A 24,619-nucleotide genomic window follows, 5' to 3' on the forward strand; every position below is an offset into this window, starting at 1 on the left:
TATGTGAAGTATTCTGTTGGCAGTTTAACTGACCGTGAAATAAAATCCTGTGGAAATAGTGGCTTTTGAAATAAGGCAAAACAGTGACAGTGCTTTGCTGATAGGAATGTACCATAGATCTCTTTAACATGACAACTTGAGTGTGTGTGTTTCCCGAGCAGCTATAAACTTAATCATTGCTAGTGAGTTTGTCAGCTAACATTTCCGCTTCAAGCTTATGTCAATCTTCTAATTAAGTGATGAGCTCAAATAGCTGAAGAGAGCTATTAATGGCATTTAGTTAATTGGCTAATGTGATCCTACCAATAAATGTCACAGTGGGACAAACTGCTAATGTACTGTTAACTAAAACCAGTAGATCTTAGCTGAGCTGGGAAGTAGCTTGTGGATCATCCCTTCTAGAGAAAAGAATGATGCTTAATGATCTCTCAGTCTTTCATGACTCTTAAGTGATGCTACTAGCTGAGAAGATTTGTGTCTCAGTTGTGGCTGCTGGGCACTCAATCTCCAATTTAGGCTTAATGGTGGTAGACTTACAATAGATTTTCACCAGGTTTCCTGCTAGCATTGTGTGTTTGCCCAACAAACCTGGATAGAATGGTTGCATCTCATATCTTCCAAACTAGTAATATAATAATAATGATAATAATTTATTATTTCTACCCCACCCATCTGGCTGGGTTTCCCCAGCCACACTGGGCCTCTTTCAGCTGAACATTAAAAACAGACTAAAACTTCAAACATTAAAAACTTCCCTAAACAGGGCTGCCTTCAGTTATTCTTATTTGTACGATAATAAAATGTGCTCTTGATACCAATCCTGATATCACTTCTGTCAGATCAGAGAGGGTTCAGTGTACACCAGCAGAAGTCCCATTTTAAACTATATGAAAGGAGTTGGAGATTTGTTGTGACTCATAGTGAATAGGCAAAATCCCCTTTATTCTGAAAGTGCTTCAGCTGTTTTGTTAGATGATCTGAACTCTAAGCAATCTAATCCTTAGTCATTTGTCTATTACATATGTTTGTTGCAGAGATTGTACTTTTGATGTTCTACCTTACACTTAACCCAGTCCAAAACAATATATTCTCTCATTCACTATAGTGAAGGAAGAGAGCATAATCAAGCTGTAAATAGAAGAGGACTTATGACAAAAATTAGTATCCTGACAGCATGCAGGGTAAGCTTCTCAGCAAGATAGATACCTGGGGAGAAGAAAAAAGGTGTTGAGAAACAGCAAGAATGTTGGAATTGCCTGTAAGCCATTTCTATAATTAATGTTTGGGGGAAGCAAAGTAAAAATAAAAAATCATTTGGTATACGTTTACATTCATTGTGTTTGTGTTCAAAGATGAGGCTAGCTGTTACTAAAATACTTACTTACTGAAGTAGATGGACTTGCTTTTTCGAATCTGATGACATACTAGTGGGATTCAAAATGTTCCATTTAATTGTTCTTTAAAGCAGTGTTTCTCAACCTTTTTTGGGCCACGGCACACTTGTTCCGTGAAAAAAATCACGAGGCACACCACCATTAAAAAAGTTAAAAAAATTTAACTCTGTGCTGCCCTATATTGACTATAATTATGACTGTAAGAAACACTTGCCAATTGCTGTGTTGGTTGTAATCTCCTGTAAGAAGGCTTCACAAGCCGTCCGGCGGGTCAGTGTTGCGTATTGGCGGCCACCAGGCTCGTTTGCACTGAGCTTTGGGAAAGAGGAGGAGAAATATTGCTTTCCGGTGGGTCAGTGTTGATTATTGGCGGCCGCCAGGCACGTGACAATGCAAATCGCCCTTCTCGTCGCCACACGTCACGGCACACCAGCCAGCGTCTCGCGGCACACTAGTGTGCCGCGGAACAGTGGTTGAGAAACGCTGCTTTAAAGTGTATAAAGGGAGGGAGTTTGAAAAGCTTTCATACACTTGTCCATAATAGTTTGGAGTCTGCCAGATTTGCACCCAACCTATAAATTTCCTCTAAATTCAGTGTGTGACTACAGTTCTTGTATATTTGAGGCCTGCCAACAAGCTGGTTGTTTTGTGAAACAGTTACATCTACTGTTCTGGATTTTATAGATGGTCAGCACAAAAGGCAACTTGTTCTAGTTGCATAAAACATAAAGAAGAAGCAGATTTGCATGGTCAAGTATCTAAAGAAAAGACTATTATTACCCTACAATCCTACCAACATACACAACTACCCCCATTTTAAGCATCATAATCAGGTTGTAGCTTATTTTGAGATGCCGTCATTGGCCCTAGGTCAGACAATAAGTGTTTTATGACAGAGCAAGGATTTAAACCTGGGTCTCCGACCTACGTCCAACTAGCCACTACACCACAACATAGAAGGCACACAAAATATGAATGGGACCAACTTTACTTTTTAGATGCTTCATTACTTGCATTTTCTGGCAGCACTCTCAACCTTAGATAGTTCACCTTGATTTTCCTTTGCTTTGGGACCATTATTCTCTTATATATTTTAATGATTTCACAACCTGCTGAGCACTATACCGTATTGAATTGGTAAACATAAAACGTATCTTATTGGATGAATGAAGTTAAACTATATCATAGAATCATAGAGTTGGAAGAGACCACAAGGGCCATCCACAAGGGCTATATAATCTGCTAGCTGTAAACTAGGGGTGTCTGTTACACTTTTCAAAAAGAGAGATAATTGATGTTTGTGCAGCTCCTGTGGAGACATATTAGTCTTCTAGAATATATCCTGTTGGATTTTTGGTAGCCGCTTAAATGGAGCCAATGTGACTTGCTTATACAGTACCAGTGTTGGAAGAGTTTCCATTTTTATTTATTTTCCCCCATTTATGTTGTTGTTTCTAGCTCTGGCTACTCAGAAACACAAAGTATTTGTGTGAGACATATTCTTCGAAGATTCCTACAGCTCACTTGAGTGCAAGTTTCATTTTAGATATTCTTTGGAGAATTTGGCATTTGTAGCAAAAAGAGTCAGATAATTGTTGCTTAGTTTTCCTAACTTCAATAATCAACTACTAAACATTGAAATCTTGTAACTTTCTCAACACTGAAGAACTACTGACAATTTGTATATTTCTGTTTGCACAAACATGATCAGCAAAAGATTAGGCAAATATTTGTCTCCTCTTTCAGTCACGGCTGGTGAATAAGAGTCATCTTATCCTCAAACATTCAAAATTATGAAATGACCACTATAGTATTGACAGATATTTTTGCATTTTATTCACTATCCTGCTTGTAGTAACTACATGAGTGTTCTATGCAGCAAAGGGGTAAAATGTGAAGGAAATGTGTTTGGTGATAAGAACACAGTGAGGAAATGTGTGTATGTATTCTGGGTGTGAAACACTACGTGTTTTGGAATGTGCATCTACCTTTCACACTCATGTACAGTATGTTTCAAAGATCACCAGTTTAAAAGACCCAAAGCATACAGCAATGGGAGACAGACTCCAGTGGAAATCCACTCCTTATATAAAACTCTTGCATTTAATGATGAACAATTCAGCGTATTTTGATCATATCTGGTAACTCAGAAATGGAAGAGTGAAATGTATTTTTGCCTTCTGTGGCGAGATGGTCTTACTTAATAGTTGGCACTTGGGGCAATAGCATTCTGAAACTTTTTTTGTTACAAATGATTAATCAGACTGTAACAGATGTCACAAAAAGTGAAGAAACAAAAAAAAACACCGTGGAAGATCAGAATGGAGTACTGTTGAAAAGGCATTTGAGCTGGGGAGGGGATAACCAAAAGTTGTTACTCAGTTTGAACAGCTCTCAACCAGAGAAAAGGAGCAACACAGTGCCTGATTTCTTCTCTTCTCCCCCACCCCCAGTTGCACTAGGTCGTAATCAGCCCTTGAAAAAGGAAAAACCAAAATGGAAAAGTGATTATCCGATGACAGATGGACAACTGCGCAGCAAGAGAGATGAATTTTGGGACACCGCACCTGCTTTTGAAGGCCGCAAGGAAATCTGGGATGCCTTGAAGGCTGCAGCACATGCATTTGAGAACAATGATCATGAACTTGCACAAGCAATCATTGATGGTGCAAACATAACATTACCTCATGGTAAGTATCCCCATAATGGATGGACTTTAGCAGCAGTGAGTAGAAAATAATTTCACTTAGACAACTTTCCTGAAGTCATGCTTTCCAAATGACTAGGTCCACATGTAAATGAATATAATGACTGCTTTTTGGTGTTAATTATATAGAAAAGTTTAGCATTATGACAAAGGCGCCTTAGTAACCTTCAAGTTTACACATCCCCCATCTTCCGATACAACCATGAGGAACAGATTGTGAGTTTCCTCTTTAGAGTTGGGTATGTTTCCTCTCTGACCTCATCAGCCAGGGTTAAAATTGTGTGTACAATATACACCACAGCTCCACAAATGCACAAAGTGATTAGTATCAAATAACAATTTGTGTTCTACTACTCCATTGTCATACAATCGTACAGTGGTACCTCGGGTAAATAACGTAATTCGTTCTGGAGGTCCGTTCTTACCCTGAAACTGTTCTTAACCTGAGGTACCTCATCCTGAAGTAAAGTTCTTAACCCGAGGTATTATTTCCGGGTTAGTGGAGTCTGTAACCTGAAGCGCCTGTAACCTGAAGCATCTGTAACCTGAGGTACCACTGTACTTTGGAAGTTGAACGGAATTCGTTCCGGAAGTCCTTTCGACTTCCAAAATGTTTGGAAACCAAAGCATGGCTTTGGATTGGCTGCAGGAAGCTCCTGCAACCAATTGGAAGCCCCGTCGGAAGTTTCGCTTCCAAAAATAGTTCGCAAAACGGAACAGTCACTTCCGAGTTTGCAGCATTCGGGAGCCAAAACGTTCCAGAACTAGGCTGCTCGAAAACCAACATATGACTGTACTCAGTTTGAGAGACAGTACCTCTTTTCTTTGAAGCAAGAGAAAGATCTGGGGGAAACTGGCATGACGGATCACTAGAAATCCTTTTTGGCAACAGTAGAAGTTCCTGGTAACCCTCTAAAAGCAGTCATTTAAGCAATTGTTCCTTTTTTGCTTGTAACTGTTGGATTGTTACCAACTTTTATGCTGTAAGGAGAAATGGACATGTGTGTTTTTTGTTCTGCTCCTCTAAAGAGCAGGGTTTGGTTCACATTCTTGCTTTATCATCTCTTTCCTTTGCCCTGTCTTGTAAGCTCATGGAAAGATTCACCACAGTTCACAGTTTCTTGCACTCGACTGTCATGCGGTGTACTCAGGTAGAACATGGCTCTGCTGAATAGGCACAAAGAGACCTTAAACTTGTACAAAATAAAAAAAAAGTTTGTAAAAAATTTTTACTCCAAAATCACCCTCCTTATTTTTAAAACATAACAAGTACATGGTTAGCCTATTCTACAAAAAAAAGTATGATACATGTGTTAGTTGTGGTTTGCGCACTATGGCTTATCGAACCCACCAGGAATAAAATTACAAAAATTCACTTTGAATGGTCGATGACCCTTATCTGTGGCATTTATACCATTTTTATACCTGATTTTGAAAGAGACCACAATTAGCTTTATTTTGATACCAAAATAAGCCCAATTGGTTGAAAAATAAGTGAAACAGGAGGTTTTTTTCCCTAAACTGACGTAAAAATTGCATTAGCCTAAATCGCGCAAAGATCGAAATTTAAAAAAAAATTCTCCTGCACCCAATTTGGACCAAAAAACCTTTAAAAATTAATTTGAGGTTATCTACACATAAATATTTTTTAAGAAAATCTGCGTCATGAGAGCAGAGTCGACTATTAAAATCAGGTGATTTTGTGTGGAATGATCCTAAAGAGATATGTACTTAAAGGGGGTATTGATACTTACATTAGGGTCTTAAATGTGCCTGATGACAGTTTCTAAAGACTCAAGAGACACTATTGCTGACACCAGCTTCTAAGCACCCTTTACCTCAGGCCAAATTCCATCAACCTTCACCCCCAGCTATATTCACTCACGTCCTGGTCCAATTCTGGGGGCAATCTGATTCCAAAACTATCCCACTATACTTCTGACTGCTTAGATAGATTACCTGATTTTAAAAACCTATTTTTCCCCAATAAGATTTTAATTGAGATTTCCCTGTAATACATTAAGATTACAGCTACCTAAGATATAAAACAAGAAAAAGAAGAGAAAGAGAAAGGGACAGTGCAGATAGAGAAAAGAGAGAAAGGGGAAAAAACAAAGAAAGCAAAAACTGAGAAACATTAGCAAAAATTACAAAAGAGGGTATTCCGATTTTCCGCCTGCTGGTCTCATACTTAAAGAAAATATAATTATTTGAAACCATCGGTCAATATGAACATCTATACTCCACTTTCTAAAAGCCCGCTTTTATAACCTCCTTCTAGGCAGCCTCTTAGCATAGCCCAGCCACCAACTCCCTTTTTGTGATCTTCACCAGCAAAGTACTGTTAACACACTGGGGATGAATAGTTGCTTAGTCAGGTCTCAACTGTCCTCTTTCACTTCTGCTTTCTCTGTTCTTTGCCTCATACCTCAGCTGATTTTTTCCTACCGAAAGATAACTTCCAACTGACAATTGACAAGCCCATTCATCATGGACTAGAACCACCAGGAAATCAGAATCTGTTGTTTCCCAGACCCAATTAAGATGAATTTACCTTATCCTGGCCTTGTCTGTAAAAATTAGAAGCGCTTGTGTCACCCTCCAGCTTTCAGAACCTGTTACCCAGCAGCTACCCGAACACTGAAAACCCGGGAAGTAATTGCTCTGGTTTTCGATCATATTTTGGAAGCCGAACGGGCTTCCGGAACGGATTACAACCGAGGTTTGACTGTACCTTGAAATATGCCTGCAACAGAATGCCTGCAACTCCGACATCAACAGTTCTGACATCACAGAAATCGTTTTCAAAGTGCAAACCATGAATGGGCATATACATAGCATTTCTTCACACCCTTATATCTTAATAAAGTCACCATTATAGTTTAAATTAAGATTTATATGTGTGTATTCTAGCAGCTTTTCATCCTACAAGGAATGAACTGCTTGGGGACTCTGTTTGAGGTAAAAGGAATTAAGAGCTGGTGGGAAGTATCTAAAGCAGGGGTGAGAAACCTTTTTTGGACTGACGGCTACGTTACCCAGTGGAAAGCTGTTAGGGGCTGCATTCCAGACATGGGTGGGGCCAACCCCAAATTAGCCTGGGCCTGACAGTGCAGTCACACACAGACCCTTAACACAGATGCTCTGTCTATTTCTCCATCCTCCAGTCCTGTGCACAGAGAAAGCGACTCCTGTTTCTCAGTGCACAAAGAGGAAATGCTGCAAGCTGCTCTTGCAGGATAGTAGCTCCTAGCAGCTTCTCTCTGTACACACTTTTCTCCGTGCAAAAAGAGGAATCCTTTAGAGAACCCCTGGAGCATCTCCTCTCTTTGTTGATGCACAGCTGTTTTCTGAACAGTTGAACAGTGGGAGGGGGAGTTTGTAAAGAAGATAGTGCTCAGCTGTTCAGGAAAGAGCTGAGCAGTGACAAAGAAGGAGCCACTTAGTTGGGCTCCTGTTGTGTTTGCTGAGGGGTGGGACTTCAGGGAGGGGCCTTGGTGAGCTGGAGCTGGCTCATGGGCTAGAGCTGTGTTTCTCAACCAGTGTGCCTCCAGATGTTTTGGGACTACAACTCCAATCATCCCTAGCTAGCAAGACCAGTGGTCAGGAATGATGGGAGTTGTAGTCCCAAAACATCTGGAGGCACACTGGTTGAGAAACACTGGGCTAGAGGTTCTCCAGTGCTTGACTTAAAGGGACCCACAGCCAGGATCAATAATATATTTGTTATGCATGCTCTGGCCAGTGTCACCATCCAGTGAAGCAAGGAATACTGGGTCAGCATCTCTGTCCAAGCAAAACCACTTGCAAAGTAAGTTCATATTGGCCTCAACTTGATATATATGCCACTTTACATCTTGCATAAACACAAGAGACCTCCTGGGTCAGGTCAATGGCCAGTCTAGGCTTATTCAAGCAGTGTTTCACTTTAACAAGTAGTTATTACTCCTGCTTAAATAAGAATATTTCCTTCAGTTCCTTCCTCGCTTTTAACTCCTTTATGAGAATGAACAGTGGATTATTTTTCCTGTGGACCAATACAGCTTTTAAATAATTTTATGGTGCCCTGGATACAAGATGACATGGCACCAAAAGTAATTATTTTTGGCAGTGTCACCAAAGTTTGTTATTACCTGGTTCAGAACACACATTTTTCAGCTCATACTATTCAACTATATTACAAATTGAATAGCATTTTTCAACAAATGTTCACTAGCTTGAAATGTAAAACAAACCTCTCTGCATTTGTGCTTGGTATTCAGCATACTAAGTGCCCAAAGTCACTGTTTTATAGGTGCATGCATACAAGTTATTTAATATTAAGGTTTTAATTACTTGTGATTGTGGAAACTTTCAAGTTCTCTTCACTAGGCAAGTTGTTGCCCAGAGCAGATGTAGGAACATATGAAGCTGCCTTATACTGAGCCTGACCATTTGTCCATCTAACTCAGTGTCATCTACACTGACTGCCCGTGGCTGTCCAGGATTTCAGGAAGGGGACATTCCTAAACTGACTTGGTGGTTTACTATTAGGCCTTAGCAAAGTTCTGAAACGTTTTGGGCAGTTCATTAATATTTAATGCATCTCTAATATCTCTGTATTTATCTCAAAGTGTTTATATTTATTTTATTTCTGGGCTGTATTCATCAAAACAGGAAAAGCTAGGCTATATTTATCAAATCCTAGGCCCTGTGTAGCATCTACGGTATTATGAAAGCTAACAAGCCCTATTGATATTGTCAAATTACGCTTAATAATAGTACTGACAAAACAGGACTCTCCTTGTTTTTACCATATACATTCCTGGAAGGTTTCCCAAAATGCTGGGAGGTACTTCAGGAAGATAGCTAGAATCTACAGTCTTTGTTGCCACCAACCAAGTACCTGTCACAAAGATTATTCTTTGTGCCTTATGGGCTACATAAAAGTTGGGGTTCTGCACAACAACTTCAGTTCCACAAGATATTGAATGTCGACCTCTCTCTTCTGGGCTGCCTCCCACACCTGCTCAGCATAAATGAGGAACTCATTGAGTTTGTTGCAGTGCCTTCCAATGGCCCTGCTACTTCGAGCTTGTATAGTATACTTCTTATGTGAATAAGATATTCTTGGAGAACAAAAATGCAAAGTAATGTATGAAGTGACCCTAAACTGATAGAAGGCAAAGGAGATTTGGAGGGGGAGTAGAGAAAATGTGAATGAGCAAAAGAAAAAGAGCATGTGCGCACAGCTGTACAACATCTGTTCAGTTATTACCTCTATTGACTTCTCATAGGTGCAGGTTCATTGTGCCTCCCTTGAAGTAGCCACTCTGAGCCCAAAACCAGATTTACATTTTCAGCGAAAATAGTGAACAATTTTTTGTAGTGACCCACTGAATCATTATCCTGATCTATGAAGGAATGCTTTGGTGACCAAGTTTAAAACAGCAGTTTCAAAAAGTATATTGGCACAGATTGAAAATTAGCCCCAAGAGTAGTATTTGTTGTTTTCCCATTGGTATGAATAATGGTTTATGGAGTACAAGAGGACAGGTCATGCCTAGAGGGCTTACATTCAGCTGGCTCAACACAGGAGAGAGAAATGGAGGCAGGGTTGAAGAAGGAAATAACAATCAGTTTCAGTTTCTTGTACTGTACTTAGATTTAAATACAATAGGGTATGGTTTCCAGGGGATTGTGCCAATAACTTCACGGGAAAGAGCTTTTGAGATGGGAATTGAAGGAACTGCAGTGGGACCATGCAGGTGATTTGGGAGGCAGTTCAAAGCATAAGAGGCAGGAAGGGTGACAGGATGAAGTCATTACAGTAGATGTCACAGGAAACCCGACTGTCTTGGTCAGGGATACATTGGGAGAAAAGTGAGGGTGAAGGCAAGGTAGGGCTTTGAAGCTGAAATGAAGAGGGTGAACAGGAAACCACTATAAGAATTTAAGGAGGAATTAATCAGTGGGTTGAGATAGGTGAAGAATTTTGGCAGCATAGTGCAGTATAACAGTAGCTGTGTGAATCAGGCAGGAACGTGTTCCTGGTTGGCAGCTCATTAGCTGGCTTAAAACTAGTAATATGGGCTTCAGACAGAAAGATGACGCATCTTTGCAATACTTTGAGATTAGTTAATGCTCCTATTTAGTACTTGCTGTTTCCCTTAGCTGTCACAATTTTAAAGAAAGTTACTATGAGAATAAAACAAATTGTATGAATGCCCAGTTTACTGAAACAGTCAGTGATATTCATATGGGTTTTGTTTGAAGCTAGCTTAATGAGGGATGTTGCTAGTGCTTTCTTGAATTTATGCTTGTTTACTTGTTGGTTTTGTCCTTTTAAAAATGTGCTCTAGGGTCTTCATTCTGAGTGCCACATTTGCACAAACAAACCTTAATGAGGATGGTGGCTAGAATTCAATATAATCATGTTTGTGAGCATGACAGCTAGAATGAAAAATACGGTCAAGAACTATTTAGCATACTGCAGACCTCTTTTCCTCCCCTATCTCCCTCCAACATTATAGAAATCCACCTTCAACTGCTACTAATTGAATGGGGGGCAGCTTTCATTCTGTACTGTTGTTGCACACAAACAGTAATATATGAGTGTTAAATTGTATACCTTCAACAGATTTGCTGTTTCCAAGAACTAGCTCTTAACTCAGGGATTGCCAGCATGGTGTCTGCAAGTGCCAGTGTACCCACTCTCAAAAATCCACAAGACAAAGGCTGCTTGCCCTTCCTACTCAGTTCCTATTTGTACTGGCTTAGCCTCTGCTATATGAAACATGTCCCCATAAATATGCCCACATTTCATTGGATATCAGGACTGAAGGCGTGCTTCCAACATTTAGCTTCATTGGATGTCCATGAGTTCTACTGTTATTTTTATTGTTTTTGTGAAAGATTTTCTGGGGTTACAAAAGTACATACGTCATCTCTATTTTCAGATCATAAAGTCCTTTCTACAGGTCAGTTATTTTTGATGTGAGACTTTAATGTTGTATACAGTCGGGAGAGAAGGAGAGTAGTAAACTTTCATTCTTTTACATAATATATGTGCAAGGTTATTGTGTCATCATCACGTGGATAGGTTCTCTTTCTACTCATTTATTAGTTTTCATTGGCATTGAAAGAAGTTGGGGTGCCCAGGGCATGGTTGGTTGCCTGCAATTGACTGCAGTGAGTTTTGTTTGCATGGGGATGGGGGGTGTTGGGTCAAGTTAGCCATATTGATTCATATGCTGTCAGAGGGTTCTTGTTGAGTTCTACTGTTATGAAAGAGGAAGAAAAAGCTTTTTATCTAACTACATTTTCCATGCCATGCATAACAGAAGATAGGCAAAGAGCTTTTTTTCTATGAGTAATGCGTCGTCTGTTGACACATATTTGGGGCAGAGGAGAGGCCAGTTAAGTTGTGTAGCTTAAAACCATTGTGCTAACATAACTGTTGTGTTGAATACTGCCCTATATTTCCTGTAATATGTTGAAGTTTGTTCTTAAATTCTCTTGAGAGTAGTTAATGTTCATTTGAATACGTAAAATTAGGCAGTTTTCTGTGGTCTTGTGCAGCCACACACAAGATTTACACTGTGTGGAGTAACAACTTAGAAATGTCTGGAGCTAAATTGGCACAAGTAGGTATTCAAGCTGCTTCCCTTTAGGGAGAAGCCCCCAAAGTAGATGTTTGTATCAAGAGCAGTATTAGAAACTGAGATAGGAAAGCTAGGAGCTAATAGCACCTTAAACCTAGGTTATGGGCGCCACAATGGAGTGTCTTGGCATGCTTTTTATAACAAGAGTACAAAGCTGAAAATCAATGAATCACAGCTAATATCTTATGTTCATTTTTGACATGGTCTAGTCTTCATCTGAAGACTGCAAAAAACAAAGTCATACTTCCCCTGTCCGCCCCGCCCCCCAATATTCTTATGAGGGTCCTTTCTCCAGTCATCAGAGTGGCTGGAAGTGGGGAGGCAGAAAAAGGTCCTCCTTTTCTTCCAGCAGTGGCAGTTTTAATCTGAATTCTTAGGCTCAGTAACTGCACCCAGAGCTCAGAAGCTGCTCGCCTTAATGAAATTCCCCGTTGCAAAACGCACTTAGAACAATGGGAGTTTCAAACATTGCTCAAGATGCAGATGAATGTCTTGCTGCTCAGTTCTCTTTTGACTGCTGCCAAAGCAGGAACATCAAAGAATGTTCTCGGCCATAGCTATGAAGAAAGTAAAGTTCTTTTTAATGGCTTTGTCATTCAGACAAGAAGCAGGCAAAATGTGAAGTGTACCACCCTCAGTTTGTGATTGATGCTCCCCAGTATTCAAGGATTATTTTTAAACATCATTGCAACTTCCACAACATCTCTTATCTGCTGAGCCCATTTAAAATGTGTTTCAGAATTGAATTAGAAGCAAGGAGGAGGCACACATTATCTTAGTAGGGGCTTTTTAAATGGAGCATTGCTCACAAAGCTGTGGGGTTTTTTGTGTGTCTCCACTTTCAATGCTGCTCCTTGCTCCTCACTGGTAAGAACTATCCAATTTTTCTTTCCTATCCTGTCCCTGACTGGTTTTTACAGCTGGTCACTTTAGCTCTTGTGCCTTCAAGCACAAGTCTTAATAATGTCTGTCTCTGTTTTCTTTAAAACTAAAGTGCCCAGCTTCCACAATTCATCAAATTCTATTGCTGTTTGGCTAAGCAGCTCACGCAGAAAATTATGTGCATTCTTAGATACTTGCTTTAAAGGGCAATAATATGTTGACCTCCAAATGTAAATAGCAAACTGCTTCCATGGAAATTATTGAAATGCCTTTTGAGAAATGTGTGTAAGTATGGCAGATAATTTTAGAGAAATGCAAAGCTGAATAGTGCAATGATACTTTGTTATCATTGTCTTGTATCCAGCTGCAATGCTTTTTGCCCATGAAAGCTGCTCTGCTAATACATATTAGAGCTCAGCCCTGGTGAATCAGAGAGTGGATACTAATGCAGTAATGTGGTTAGGAGGATTAAAGCATGAGTACGCTAGTCTCTAGTTTATAGATTCTTGTGTATCAGCAGCTCAGAGTACTGTATGCATCCCTTTTCATATACTCATGCAAAGAATTGTAAGACATGAAATTAACTTGTTCAAGAAACTGGAATATGCAGATTTGCATCATTTCCTCACTTGGCTGCCATTATTCTGCCTGTGGTGAAACTGTCCACTCTCTTCCTTGTTCCTCACACAGTAAGTGGAAGGCATGACGCAAACCCTGACCTTGTGAATGCTGAAACAGGTGTTAGGTTCCTGGCAGAGCCAGAGGATTTTTACATATCAGAACACAGAGAGGAGGGTACATAGGAAGAGCAGCAGGTCTACCCATGGAGACCTCCTCATTGCAGCTATGGTAATATCTGCGGTTGTTCTTCATCATCAGTGCTCTGATGGCAGAGGAGGCAAAACAGAGATGGCAAAAACAATCTGCTGTGTGCCAAGTCCTCCTGTTCCTTCAAACCCCACTCCCCACCCACCGAGAGCTGCCAGCTGGTGTGCTGATTTCCTTTCCATTGTGGCCAATGGGAAGGAAAGCTTTTTTTAAAGCCAACAAAAGACACGCCCAGAAAGGAAAAAATGCTCCCTTCTGGCCTGCCAACAGAAGTCCAGCCAAAGGCATGGGTTTGATAGTTCTTCTGCCTTCAGTCCTCTCTTCCCCCGCCCACTCTGGATTGCTGTGGACTTTGCCATAGGCAACCACAGCACAATTCATTAGGGTGTGCATTCAATTATTATTATTCGATTATTTCAGTGAAGGAAGAAGAGGAGGGAATGATAAGGCGAGGAGGAGATACAGAAATAAAAATCTAACAAGTGCAACACAAGTAGCCAAGAAACCAAAACAGATTTTTCCTGCGGAGAAAAAGACCTGTGCTAAGCTGGACAGGTTCTGGGCAGATCTGGATGGCTGAGGGCATCCTCTTTGCTTGTGTATCACAAAAATAGCCCCTCACCCCCACAGATCTTATCTTCACAAAAGGTGGCCAGGAAAGCTTGGGTGGAGGCACGGCCATGGGACAGAGATGCATGTATACAAAAGAAAAAGACTGGAATGGATCTGCAGCTTCTGCCTGAGGAGGGAGTTCTTCCTCCCTTGCTGCCACCACTGGAGCCAGTCACCCCACTGCTGTTTCCAGAAACAGTTGCAGGCAGAAATTGCAGATCCATTGCAGATCCTTTCCAGCCTTTTTATTCTACTTGTATCCCTCTCCCCCTGCTTCCCTTGTTCCCCATTTTTTAAAAACATTAGGATGTGCCTGGACACACCTAGCACACCTCCTGCACTTGCCTGTGCTGTGGACTATCATAGAATGGGAAATGTTGGCTTGTTGACATGAATTAGAATTAGAAATGTGAACATTCCAAGGTTCTAATGCATATGGGAAGCCATCTAGATATTTATAGGCTTGCTTTTAATCTGTTTTTACATGCTTTTACTATTGTCCATAGCTATCTGCTTTTTTAGCTCTCCTCTGAACATTCTTTTAATGGCATAAACTCTCTTACATGACTCAATAAGAAAATGCAAATATCCCAAACTACCATTTTCTATGCAGGGCCTAAGATGAAATTGTAGCATAAGCCCAAATTTTGCTTGCATTCTTTAAGCAGAAAAACGTACCATAGGTAAGAAAGTGAAATGTGTTGCACTTCCTTTATATTGATCACTCATAACTTGTTGGGTTGGTAAGTTACATCTACTCTGTGTTTCATTTTTGACCCTTTTTTTTAAAAAAAAAGAAAATCAATATTCACAAGGAAGAAAAAGCACTCACTGTGGTTTAGCTTCTCAGTAATAATACTTAAACCTCTGGAGCTGGGGGAAGGAGGTGGTCATTACACACTGTTCAGGAGTTTAAGCATAAACAGTACTAGAATCAAAGAACATCTCAAGGAGTGTAATGTTGATTTTATTTAAACCTTTTTCACTTAACCCTGTTTCTTTTTCATCTCTTCTGAAGGTGCTCTTACCGAGTGCTATGACGAACTGGGAAACCGATACCAGCTTCCTGTCTACTGTCTGGCCCCGCCCATCAACATGATAGAAGAGAAGGGTGATTTAGAGACTCTGGATATTCCCGATCCACCACCTAACTCCGGTCATGAATGTCAGCTTCGTTTACGCCTCTCAACAGGCAAAGACCTCAAACTTGTGGTCCGCAGTATGGACACTGTCTATCACATGAAGAGAAGACTGCACACAGCAGAGGGTGTGGAGCCCAGCAGCCAGCGGTGGTTTTTTTCAGGCAGGCCCCTGGCAGACAAAATGAAACTGGAGGAGTTGAAAATACCAAGGGACTATGTGGTGCAAGTCATTGTGAGCCTGCCCTTAACAAACCCCACCCCGGTGGAGAACTGACTTTGCCTGTATGTTTCTCTTTTCCTTTTCTGCTCTTCTTACCATGTGGGAACTTTTTCACTATTTTTGTTCTCTCCGACTAGTGGGTTGGTTCTAAACAATGACCAGCAAAAATTCCATCTGTGATGGAGCTTTAGGGGGGAAACACACACACACACACAAGCAAGCACACACATGTTCCTAAACTGCCCCTGGAGACTTTGCCCAATTTAGGAATTATTGACACCACAGTAAGACGTTCTTAACAAAGTAAATCTGGAACATGTGTTTGAAAGAGATCCTGACATTTACAGAGGATGATGCTTAAAAAGTGGTTTGAACTATAAGTGAAGTACTGATCCATGAAAGGGAAAAGGCATTTTTTAAAAGGATTAAACCAAACTGAAGTATTTTGTGAAATCAGCATCACTTACAGTTTAGCCAATCAGTGTAGCTGCTCTGGTAAATCTAGTATGCTGTGATAATTGTAGGGATTGTGTCTATTCTAGTTTCACATTAGCTCAACAAGGCTAATATTTAAATGGGATGGTGAAGGATTCTGGGGCAAGTTTTTTGCTATATACTGAAATAGCAAGCAATAGTGATTTGCCATTGTTGGCTTCAGTATGTGCTAAAAATTGCTCTTTAAAAAATTAGGCTATCGTTTAGTAAATATATAATGTTGTTACATTGAATTGCAGTTACCGTATACTTCTGTATCTAATTAAAAAGCTTATTGTTTGAGGTTCACCAGCTTGAGAAACAAAAACAAAAGAATGTTTAGGCCCAATATAGTGATTTTAAACCCCCTTTATTCACAGCAATAGCTATTAACATACTACAGAAGAAAAGCACAGGAAGCCCTGTCATATACTTCTGTAAGGTAAGGGTGTGCAACTTGCTTGACAGTATCATATATCTCCCCACTGATCTTTATGTTGCTTGGCATAACTGGGACTCAGATGCATCATCTTATTCTGCTAAATGATTACACAGGCACTTGACCTTGTGGGAAGAGATGGGAATAATGATCAAAAATTAGGAAGATATTGTAGATTGTTAAATCATCCAATTTTTCCTTTACACCATTAGATCTTTAAATATTTGGGGGGGAGTAGTATATTGCAAGAATATTTGTATTACTATTTCACAAATCCTTATATCAGGGGTGGCTTACCAGTGGGCCTCCAGAAATTGTAGGACCCCAGTTCCAATCAGCCCCAGTCAACATGGCCAACGATCAGGCATGATGGGAGTTGGAGTCCAGCAGCATCTGGAGGGCCACCACTTAGTTGCTCTTGACCTAAATACTTTTGTGTCTTGCTGGTGATGGGTAGCTTACAAAAGGAAGTGGATTATTGGTTTGTGAAAAGCACTGTGCATATTTCAAGCATCCTTTATCTTCCCTGCCATGGCTTCAGTTACACTTATTCACACTCATGCATATGACAGTGTATATGCAGTGCATGTATGTCAGATTGATGGGCCAGTTTTTCTACTTGGCAGATTTATCTGAAACGATCAGAGTAACCTTAGCAATATCATACAGTGACAGCATTTTCCCTTCAGAATGTGAAAGCAAGCCATTTTTTAGAGTAAGAGGTATACCCTTTTCAGAGGGCTTTGGGCAAGATTGATAGCAGTCCAGTTAAATTCTGTTGAGTAATACTGAACAAATCAGTCCTAGCAATGTGCATCTTTTGAAAATAAGTATGCATAACTCTTTTGTTTAGATTCTCTGTGCTTTTTGTTGTCCCTGACCTGGTTCACACATGACACGAAGCCAAACCATGGGCTTGTTGGAATAAGAGCAAACATGGGTTCCCAGAGAAAAGATTGTGACTGCTTTTCTCCTCCTCCCCTTGGTTACAGCTTGTGGTTTATCTGGAGCAAGAGAAACCATGAACTTGGGTTCAGACAGAATGCTCAGCCAAACCATAGCTTAGCTCACAGCAGTGCAGCAGCAGCAGGACTGGAAGGGGAGCAAAGTGACAGTGATTTTCTCGGGGGGGGGGGGCGCTGCTTGTTTGCACTAAGCTATGGTGCAGCTTAATATTACATATATACTTGATCATTGGTTCTGTTCTTTTGGTGTGGTCATGTCCCTGTAAGCACCACTATTATTAATCATTTTTCAAACAGAACTCATTAATATTCTTCTTGCTAAGCACTGAATCTACTTTACAGTTATTTTTATCTCTGAACAAGCATGTTCGTTGGTCCACCAATGGAACAATCTAGTGTGGACCTCTTCCTCTCGGGAGTGAGGAGAGCTACAATACTCAAGTGTCCTATAACTAACCTAGCCTTACTCGGGTTATCTTGCTGTGATAACTAGAAACTAGAACAATGAAACATAAAAATTTAAAATTATATAGCATTTTCAGTGTAGGGTAGGTTGCAGAGTTTCTCAAATGAGGTTTCTTTTTTTTGGAAATCAGTTCAGACTTGGAACCACTTGCCATATGAATGTATCATTGTGTGTCACAACCACAGCATTCTTATGGGCATAGTCGAATACTGCAGGGTCTTTCAATGTAGTTTTGGCCAGATGGCAGCAGCATACAGCAAAAGGGTATCTGTCTTCTAGGGATTTATTAAGTTCCCCCACTTTCTCAGATACCCTGTTCACTTGTGATTAGGAGCAAACACTTTATTTTAGAAGTTCAGAAGGATGCAGATCCTGCATTTGTCACTAAGGGTGCATGCTAAACAATTGACTAAAAAGCTAAAATATTTACCATAAGGCAAAATCTGATCTCGTTGTGATTCTTTCTGAAGTCATTCCACATATATTGAAGTGAAAAGGAATGCTAAACTGCTGCATAAAAACTCAAAATGCTGATATTTGGAAAGATGTCCTAGGTGTTGATCCATTTAGTTGGTACCAGTTAGTTTCTTTGTAATTTCCAAGTAATAAACTTATTTGGTGCACACCACAGCCATTACATATCAGAAAAAGTATACCTTGCAAAATAAAAGTATGTGTCTAGTGGTCTCATTTTTCCCAAGTTAAAGAAAGGGACAAAAATAATTTATAGATATTAAAATTGAATCAAGCTGAAAATAGGCTGATAACTTCTGTGACTACTTCTACCCTTTTTGGAATGTGTTCAGGATTACTTGAAATGTTTTCAAACCACGTTGCTTGATGGCTGGGCCAGCTCCAGGTTTGTGATGTGGGCCAGATGCCTTCCAGTGGGTCACTTCTCATACTTCTGATGCCTGGAGGAAGGCAGTAGTAGCTGCTGCTTGCTGCCATTGACAGAGCAAGTGAGCAAGCAGCAGTCACTGTTGTTCTCAGCCACTATTGCCACTTACTTATCTGTGCAGTGGGTGGAGGTTTGCCAATCATCTTTGACAAAGGGGGCGGGCATCAGTTATGGTTTCTGCTGTTCTTCAGTGGCCAGTGTTGTGGGTCAGGTGATAATGATGGGCCCATGGCAGCTGCTTAAGGATGCTGACCCATGGCATCGGCCATGCTTGATGACGATAGGTTCCCAACATGCATTCAGGTATTCAGCATGTATGAGTTCCCAGCTGTAGAATGCTCTGTGGTAGTCAGACTTTTCTTAGGGAACAAGTTAGCTCCACTTACCTCTGCCACAAGTTAGCTTCTATGAATGCAGCTCTACAGTTCTTTAAAAATGCAGTCACCTTCTCCGACAAATATTTTCACTTTGGTGTGTGTGTGCATGTGTGTGAAGAAATAAAACCTGTGCATGACACTTTTTAAGCTGATAACATGTAAATTTTCAGAAGATGCTGCACTGAAAAATGGGAGCTGCACTCCCACTTCTGCAGTTAGAATGGAACAGCTTTAAAGGAAAAGGTCATTATCCCTATAGTTGGAATGGTAGTGAAATTCCTCCAAACTGTGATGAAGGACCATATTGGAACTTGTGCACCCACATATGTGCACAATAAATCAATATACCTCCCTTTTGTATTGATAGCAGGCACTCAAGGATTGCTTGCCTTTCATAAGCATAGTGGTGACTTAGCCATCTCTCGCGCTCTAAACAAAAGTAACTCCTCAGGTATCGTGAATAGTTTTTACTTGGAGTGGAAATTGCATGCATCTGTTAACCAAGTAGGAGTCTTAGTTTCTTGCTTACTCTTACTCTTTCCTGCTCTAGAAAGAACTGGTTTTTTAGGGTAAACTTGATTATAAGTCATGAGTATCCCTTTCACCTAATGTTGCTCATCTTCACCCAGCAGTTAGAATAAGCGAGGCAACTGGATTTTCATTGTTTTTCATCTCCAAGGCCGAGCAATTTCATTTATTACTTTTAACGGAAGACTAATTCAAGTAAGCACTGTTGCATGCATTTAACGTTTTATAAGCATGCAGATTGGATTCTGGCCTGTGCCAGCTCATTCCCATCCTTGGAGTCGAAGCTTTGCCTCTTCTGCAGACATACATGCACACACTCACATACATTGTAAAGACAGAACACTTGGCATAGAGCTACCAAGGGCAAGCAAACAAGCAAACAGTTGCAATATTGTTCTTTACAGTTTAACACATTTATACGCCATTTCTGATTTACCTTCTCCCCTCTGCTAGTGAATTATATCTACAGACATATGGTGGTGGCAGGTTTGTTTAGCACAGAGCTTTGGTTTTCATGCTTGTTATTGCAGATGTGTGACTAGTACATGACCCAGAAGTAATGGACTCTCTGTAATCTGTCTTGGATGAGCTTGAAAGGCAAAAGGACAGTAGCGCTGTTGATACTGCATTATGTAAAAAAGCGGGTTGCGAGGAGGATGAATGCATAGGAGACACATACTGCTTACTGTGCTCCATCCTATTCTGAAAACAAAACATGTGACTAGAGCTTTGGCTTAGTACATTAGTTGCATTGGCATTACACAAAATTCTACCACGAGATGAGATTAAGAAAATGATCACATTAAAAGCCATGATTGTAATTCCCTTGATCTCTAAACTTTAGAGAGACTAAGGAGGTATTTGGGAAACGGTGTAGTGTGAAATTACAGTATAATAAACTGGGTTTTGAGAGGATTTTGATGGACAGAAATAATATCTCTTTTTTCAATACTGTAGTTTCATTATTCATTTTACAAACATAATCGGGATTCAGATTGATGTGATGAGAGCAATATATTCAGCTGTGGCACAATGCATTTTGATAAAACAAGATTTTAAGTGTTGCTTGCAAGATGGGGAAATGGGCCTTCATGTTTAGTGCATTGATCCTTAGGGAGAAAATAAAACAAAACCATATCTGGTAGGTTAATACAATTTTGTGCTGTTTTTGAAAATCATTTTAGGATTGCAGTCATTGACATATCTCTTGATTTGTCTCAGTGTGTTAGTTATGCATATCGGATGTCTGAAACTATATGGTTTTCTAACAGCCGTTACAGGGCCGTCTTAAGCCTATCCAGCGCCGTGGTTCAGAGATCCCTCCGGATCCTTGCCCCCCCTTTCCCAGCCAGAAAACCTCTGAGGCGCCACTCCCCCCGCACCGACACTGCCATGCCATGGCTTCTGCTTTTCGCCCATCGCGAGCAGGACCAGCAACGGCGACACCAGACTCACGCTCCGCCAGGCAGGGCCAGGCATGGCAGGCCACCTGAGGGGGCAGCCTAATGGGCGGGGGCGCTGCCAGCTGTGATCCGCCTCGGCCAAAGCGGCTGTGCAGTGCTGCCGTCCAGGCAGCCCTGGCTGCAGCGCCGACAGGAGGCTCGCGGCCGGCTTCCCTGCAACGGCGCCCGCAGCCCGAGAAGAGGCGGGCGAGGGCGGCGCTGCCGGCGGGGCTTGAGAGCTGCTCCTCCGGCAGGGAGGAGGCTCCGGGCACAGCGCGGCAGAGGCGCCCTCCAAAGCGCCTCCAGAACTTGGCGCCGTGGTGCCTTGCGCCAGTAGCCTCTATGGCTAAGACGCCCCTGAGCAGTTACTTTGGTCTTCTTTACATGATTGTCCCTGGCTAGGTTGTGTTTGCTTAAGATTATATGGAGCTTTTGGGGGGTGCATTTCTTCAGCTATCTGCAATATTATTCCACTTTCAGTTTACTTCACTGACAACCTTTTTCCTGAGTGTTGGTTTTTTTTAAAAAAAAAACAACACACACACATTTTGTACCTAACAGTATGTAAATGGTGTAAAGAAATACAATAGCCTATATGGGAGTTATAGAACTGAATTTAGAGGCAAACCTCCCTTTTCAACATCCTGCATTCTAAAGCAGGAAAATATGAAAATGCAACACTTGTGACATTACTGATTCTTATGCCTAATAGCCATGTATCCAAGACTAGTGTAGCTGGTTTTAAAATATCTCTGTGTCCAAGAAGTATTCTTAATTTAATTCAGCTGTTTATTTTTATTTCCTTCCTGTCTCTTCGCTTTTCTTTCTATGTAGACTCTGGTCCCATTTATAGGAAGCCTTAACTCCAGGGCTGTGACTCCCCTTTTGAAAGAGGAGTGTACTGTGCTGCATGCCAGCAAGCAGCTTATTTAAGTACAGTACTAAGAGTATGAAGGTGGCTTAATGGTTTGGTTTTTGTTTGTTTAAACACGGTTGCTTTCCTAAGGAGGTTGGAACCCCATTGCTCAGAATGGCAGTCTGTGATGAAATAGATTCATGTCCTTTGGCCGAGGACACTATGTATTAGATACTGCTTAATACAGTGCACATTATCTCTGGATCAGAACCATGTTGTCAATTAAAAAAAAATGCAAGCATGGTCATTTTCATTAGGGATATATAAAATTCACCTGACACTTTTAATCCCTCTTTTTCTGGCAATTGAGTCTAGCCAAAGATAGGAAAGGTTTTTTTTTTTAAATAAAAAAATTGCTGGGTCTTAAACTCAAAAACAGTGAAATGGTCTTCTGTCAAGGATCTTACCAGTGCCTCTCCTCTCCATGTCCTGGGAACGTCTAGAAACTGGAGATCGCCTTTTGAGCAATGCCCGAAATTGTGTACTAGGCAGCTGGAGGTGTGTAAAGACATTCTTCTCTAATGTGTTACAAGCAAATTACTTGGATTATGTCCTATTTGCCTCTTGGTAGTGGCTTCCAAAGATGGCTGGTACCATCAATTTGTATTTCTTGAATAAAAATCTTCTCTTTTCTGGTAAATCTTTTTTTGTACAGTGTTTGTTGTGTGCCATGTATCAAAAGAAGCATTTGTGTTACATAGGTGGTTGGCAATTGGGTACCAATACAGAGAAACACAGTTTTCAGTAGCTAAAAGGGGAAGTCTGATTAGGGGAATTCCTATGATGTGGCACTTCCCCACCCCTCCTCCATGCAACTTTTATAAAACTAAATCTGTTAGCTTTGTACATGGCAGGATGTGCAAAACGTTTCTTACAGTCTCCTTCAGCCCAAAGGTGAAATGTCTGGAAATGCAGTTAACATTTGGGTTAGCCTTTTCAAGGTGCACTATATATTTATACTGTACCTATGTTGTGCTTACATTGCAGTAGTATGTGCACACCTTTAAAGTTCTATAGCAAAGCACAAATAGGTTCTTTTTTGACCAATTAAATGAAGTAAATCAGTGTAGCCCCATGATTTCCTAAAAGTCAGGAATATGCTGTATAGTACTCTGTATTAAACAGAAAGGAAAAACAACAAGAAAACCTGGTTATATTTTTTTTTTTTGGCTTTTAAAAATAAAATTGGTACTGGAGATGCCTTGCCTTAAAATACAAACTTTGTGTCCTTTTTCTCTTAACGCAACATAGCTGCAAAATGCCTCTTGTGTCTCTTCTGTCTTATTGGAGTCCTTAGGTCAGTGAAGGGTCTGTATCATTACAGAAATGCTTTGGTATACCCAGCTGGAAAAATATAAGGCTTTCTAAAAAGATCTTAGTAATGACAGTCACTGGCAATCCAATCACAGGCCAGCAATTAACCCTTTATATCATTCTGGGTTTAGTTTTTAATTTCTAAAACAGCTAGCCATGCATGTGAGCATAAACTAAACATGGCTTAGTATAAATTTGATCCAAACCATGCAATCTGATTTGAATCATCCTTGTTAGGAAGTTCAAATGAGCTGCTGAATATATTTAAATTATAGCCATGTTAATACCTAGATAATTGCCTTAAATGCAGGACCCCTTAGGGAGGTGGGGAGAGAGTAAGCAAACAGACACCAACTGCCTTGGAGAAAAACCCAGAGGTTAATTCTTGCCAACCAGAGATGGTGATTATTTTGCTAATATCGCTTCATCTCTGGTAAGAGTAGAATTTAAGCAGGTATAGCACGACAACTGAGAGTACAGGATTGGAAGATCCTGGTTTACCCCTTGCTGCAGCAGTTCATTCACTAAGTAACCTTTGGTAGGACACCTAACATTGCAGTGACCCCTTCAGAATTTGGTTCTTCTCTATTTCCTTTTAATTTTTTGCCACACAGGTTATGCTTTCTTTCAAACTGTGAGTTATCTGAATGTAAGGGGGGGGGTTTCCACTTGGCTAACCTTAATAAAAAGTTGTTATTTCTGTTGATCTAAATGAACATCTTGTAAGTTAAAACATTTCCTAGTCCCTCCCTGCATTCTCATGGTCTGGGGGATGGCATAGTTGTCCTCTGAAATTATGTTCTTGTGGTGCCCAGATATCTGATTGTTTTTGATCACCACTATACCTAAAAGACCTAAAACTTGCCCATCCCTTGAGATCAACATCTGAAGCTCTTCCTGTCATTCTATGTTCAAGGGAGTTCCAAAGAATGGCAACTCGAGACAAGGCCTTTTCTCATTTTACCCAGGAAGGCCTGCCCATTTTACCCAGGAAGGGCTGCCTGCAATTGCTTCAGCACCAGGCAAGGATATTTTTGTTTCCCCAGGTATTTGGCAAGCGTTGAGGGTCTGAACTGGCCATGACTGAACAAGTCCTTGAGGTCGTAGTGGATAGCTCGATGAAGATGTGAACATAAGTGTGTGACTACTGTGAAAAAGGGAAATCCCATGCTGGGGATCATTAGGAAAGGAATTGAAAATAAAAACTGCTGATAATCATGATGCTGTCATACAATCCATGGTCCAACCTTTGTTCTGCATCGAGTGCTCTCCTTTGGGTCCCACTGCTGTCTGCAAAAGCCTCCTTGGTTATATTCTGCTGCTGTTTTTAAACTCTCTTAAGAGCTCTTGGGTTTACCACTTTGTCTTT

The 24,619-nt window shown here is 40.7% G+C and overlaps 1 protein-coding gene across 1 annotated transcript in view; it reads left to right on the plus strand.

Annotated features, from left to right (window-relative positions):
- Positions 1–20,493, plus strand: part of UBTD2 (ubiquitin domain containing 2) — a 43,084-nt gene extending 22,591 nt beyond the window's left edge. The window contains exons 2-3 of the mRNA XM_035105290.3: positions 3,848–4,084; positions 15,085–20,493. Of these exons, the coding sequence (XP_034961181.1) occupies positions 3,848–4,084; positions 15,085–15,482 (635 nt within the window). The 3' untranslated portion in view covers positions 15,483–20,493. The remainder of the gene's footprint in view (positions 1–3,847; positions 4,085–15,084) is intronic.
- Positions 20,494–24,619: the final 4,126 nt, after the last annotated feature.

The sequence above is a fragment of the Zootoca vivipara genome, chromosome 2 (genome assembly GCF_965207765.1).
Source record: "Zootoca vivipara chromosome 2, rZooViv2.hap1.1, whole genome shotgun sequence".
In the NCBI taxonomy this organism is placed as follows: Eukaryota; Metazoa; Chordata; class Lepidosauria; order Squamata; family Lacertidae; genus Zootoca; species Zootoca vivipara.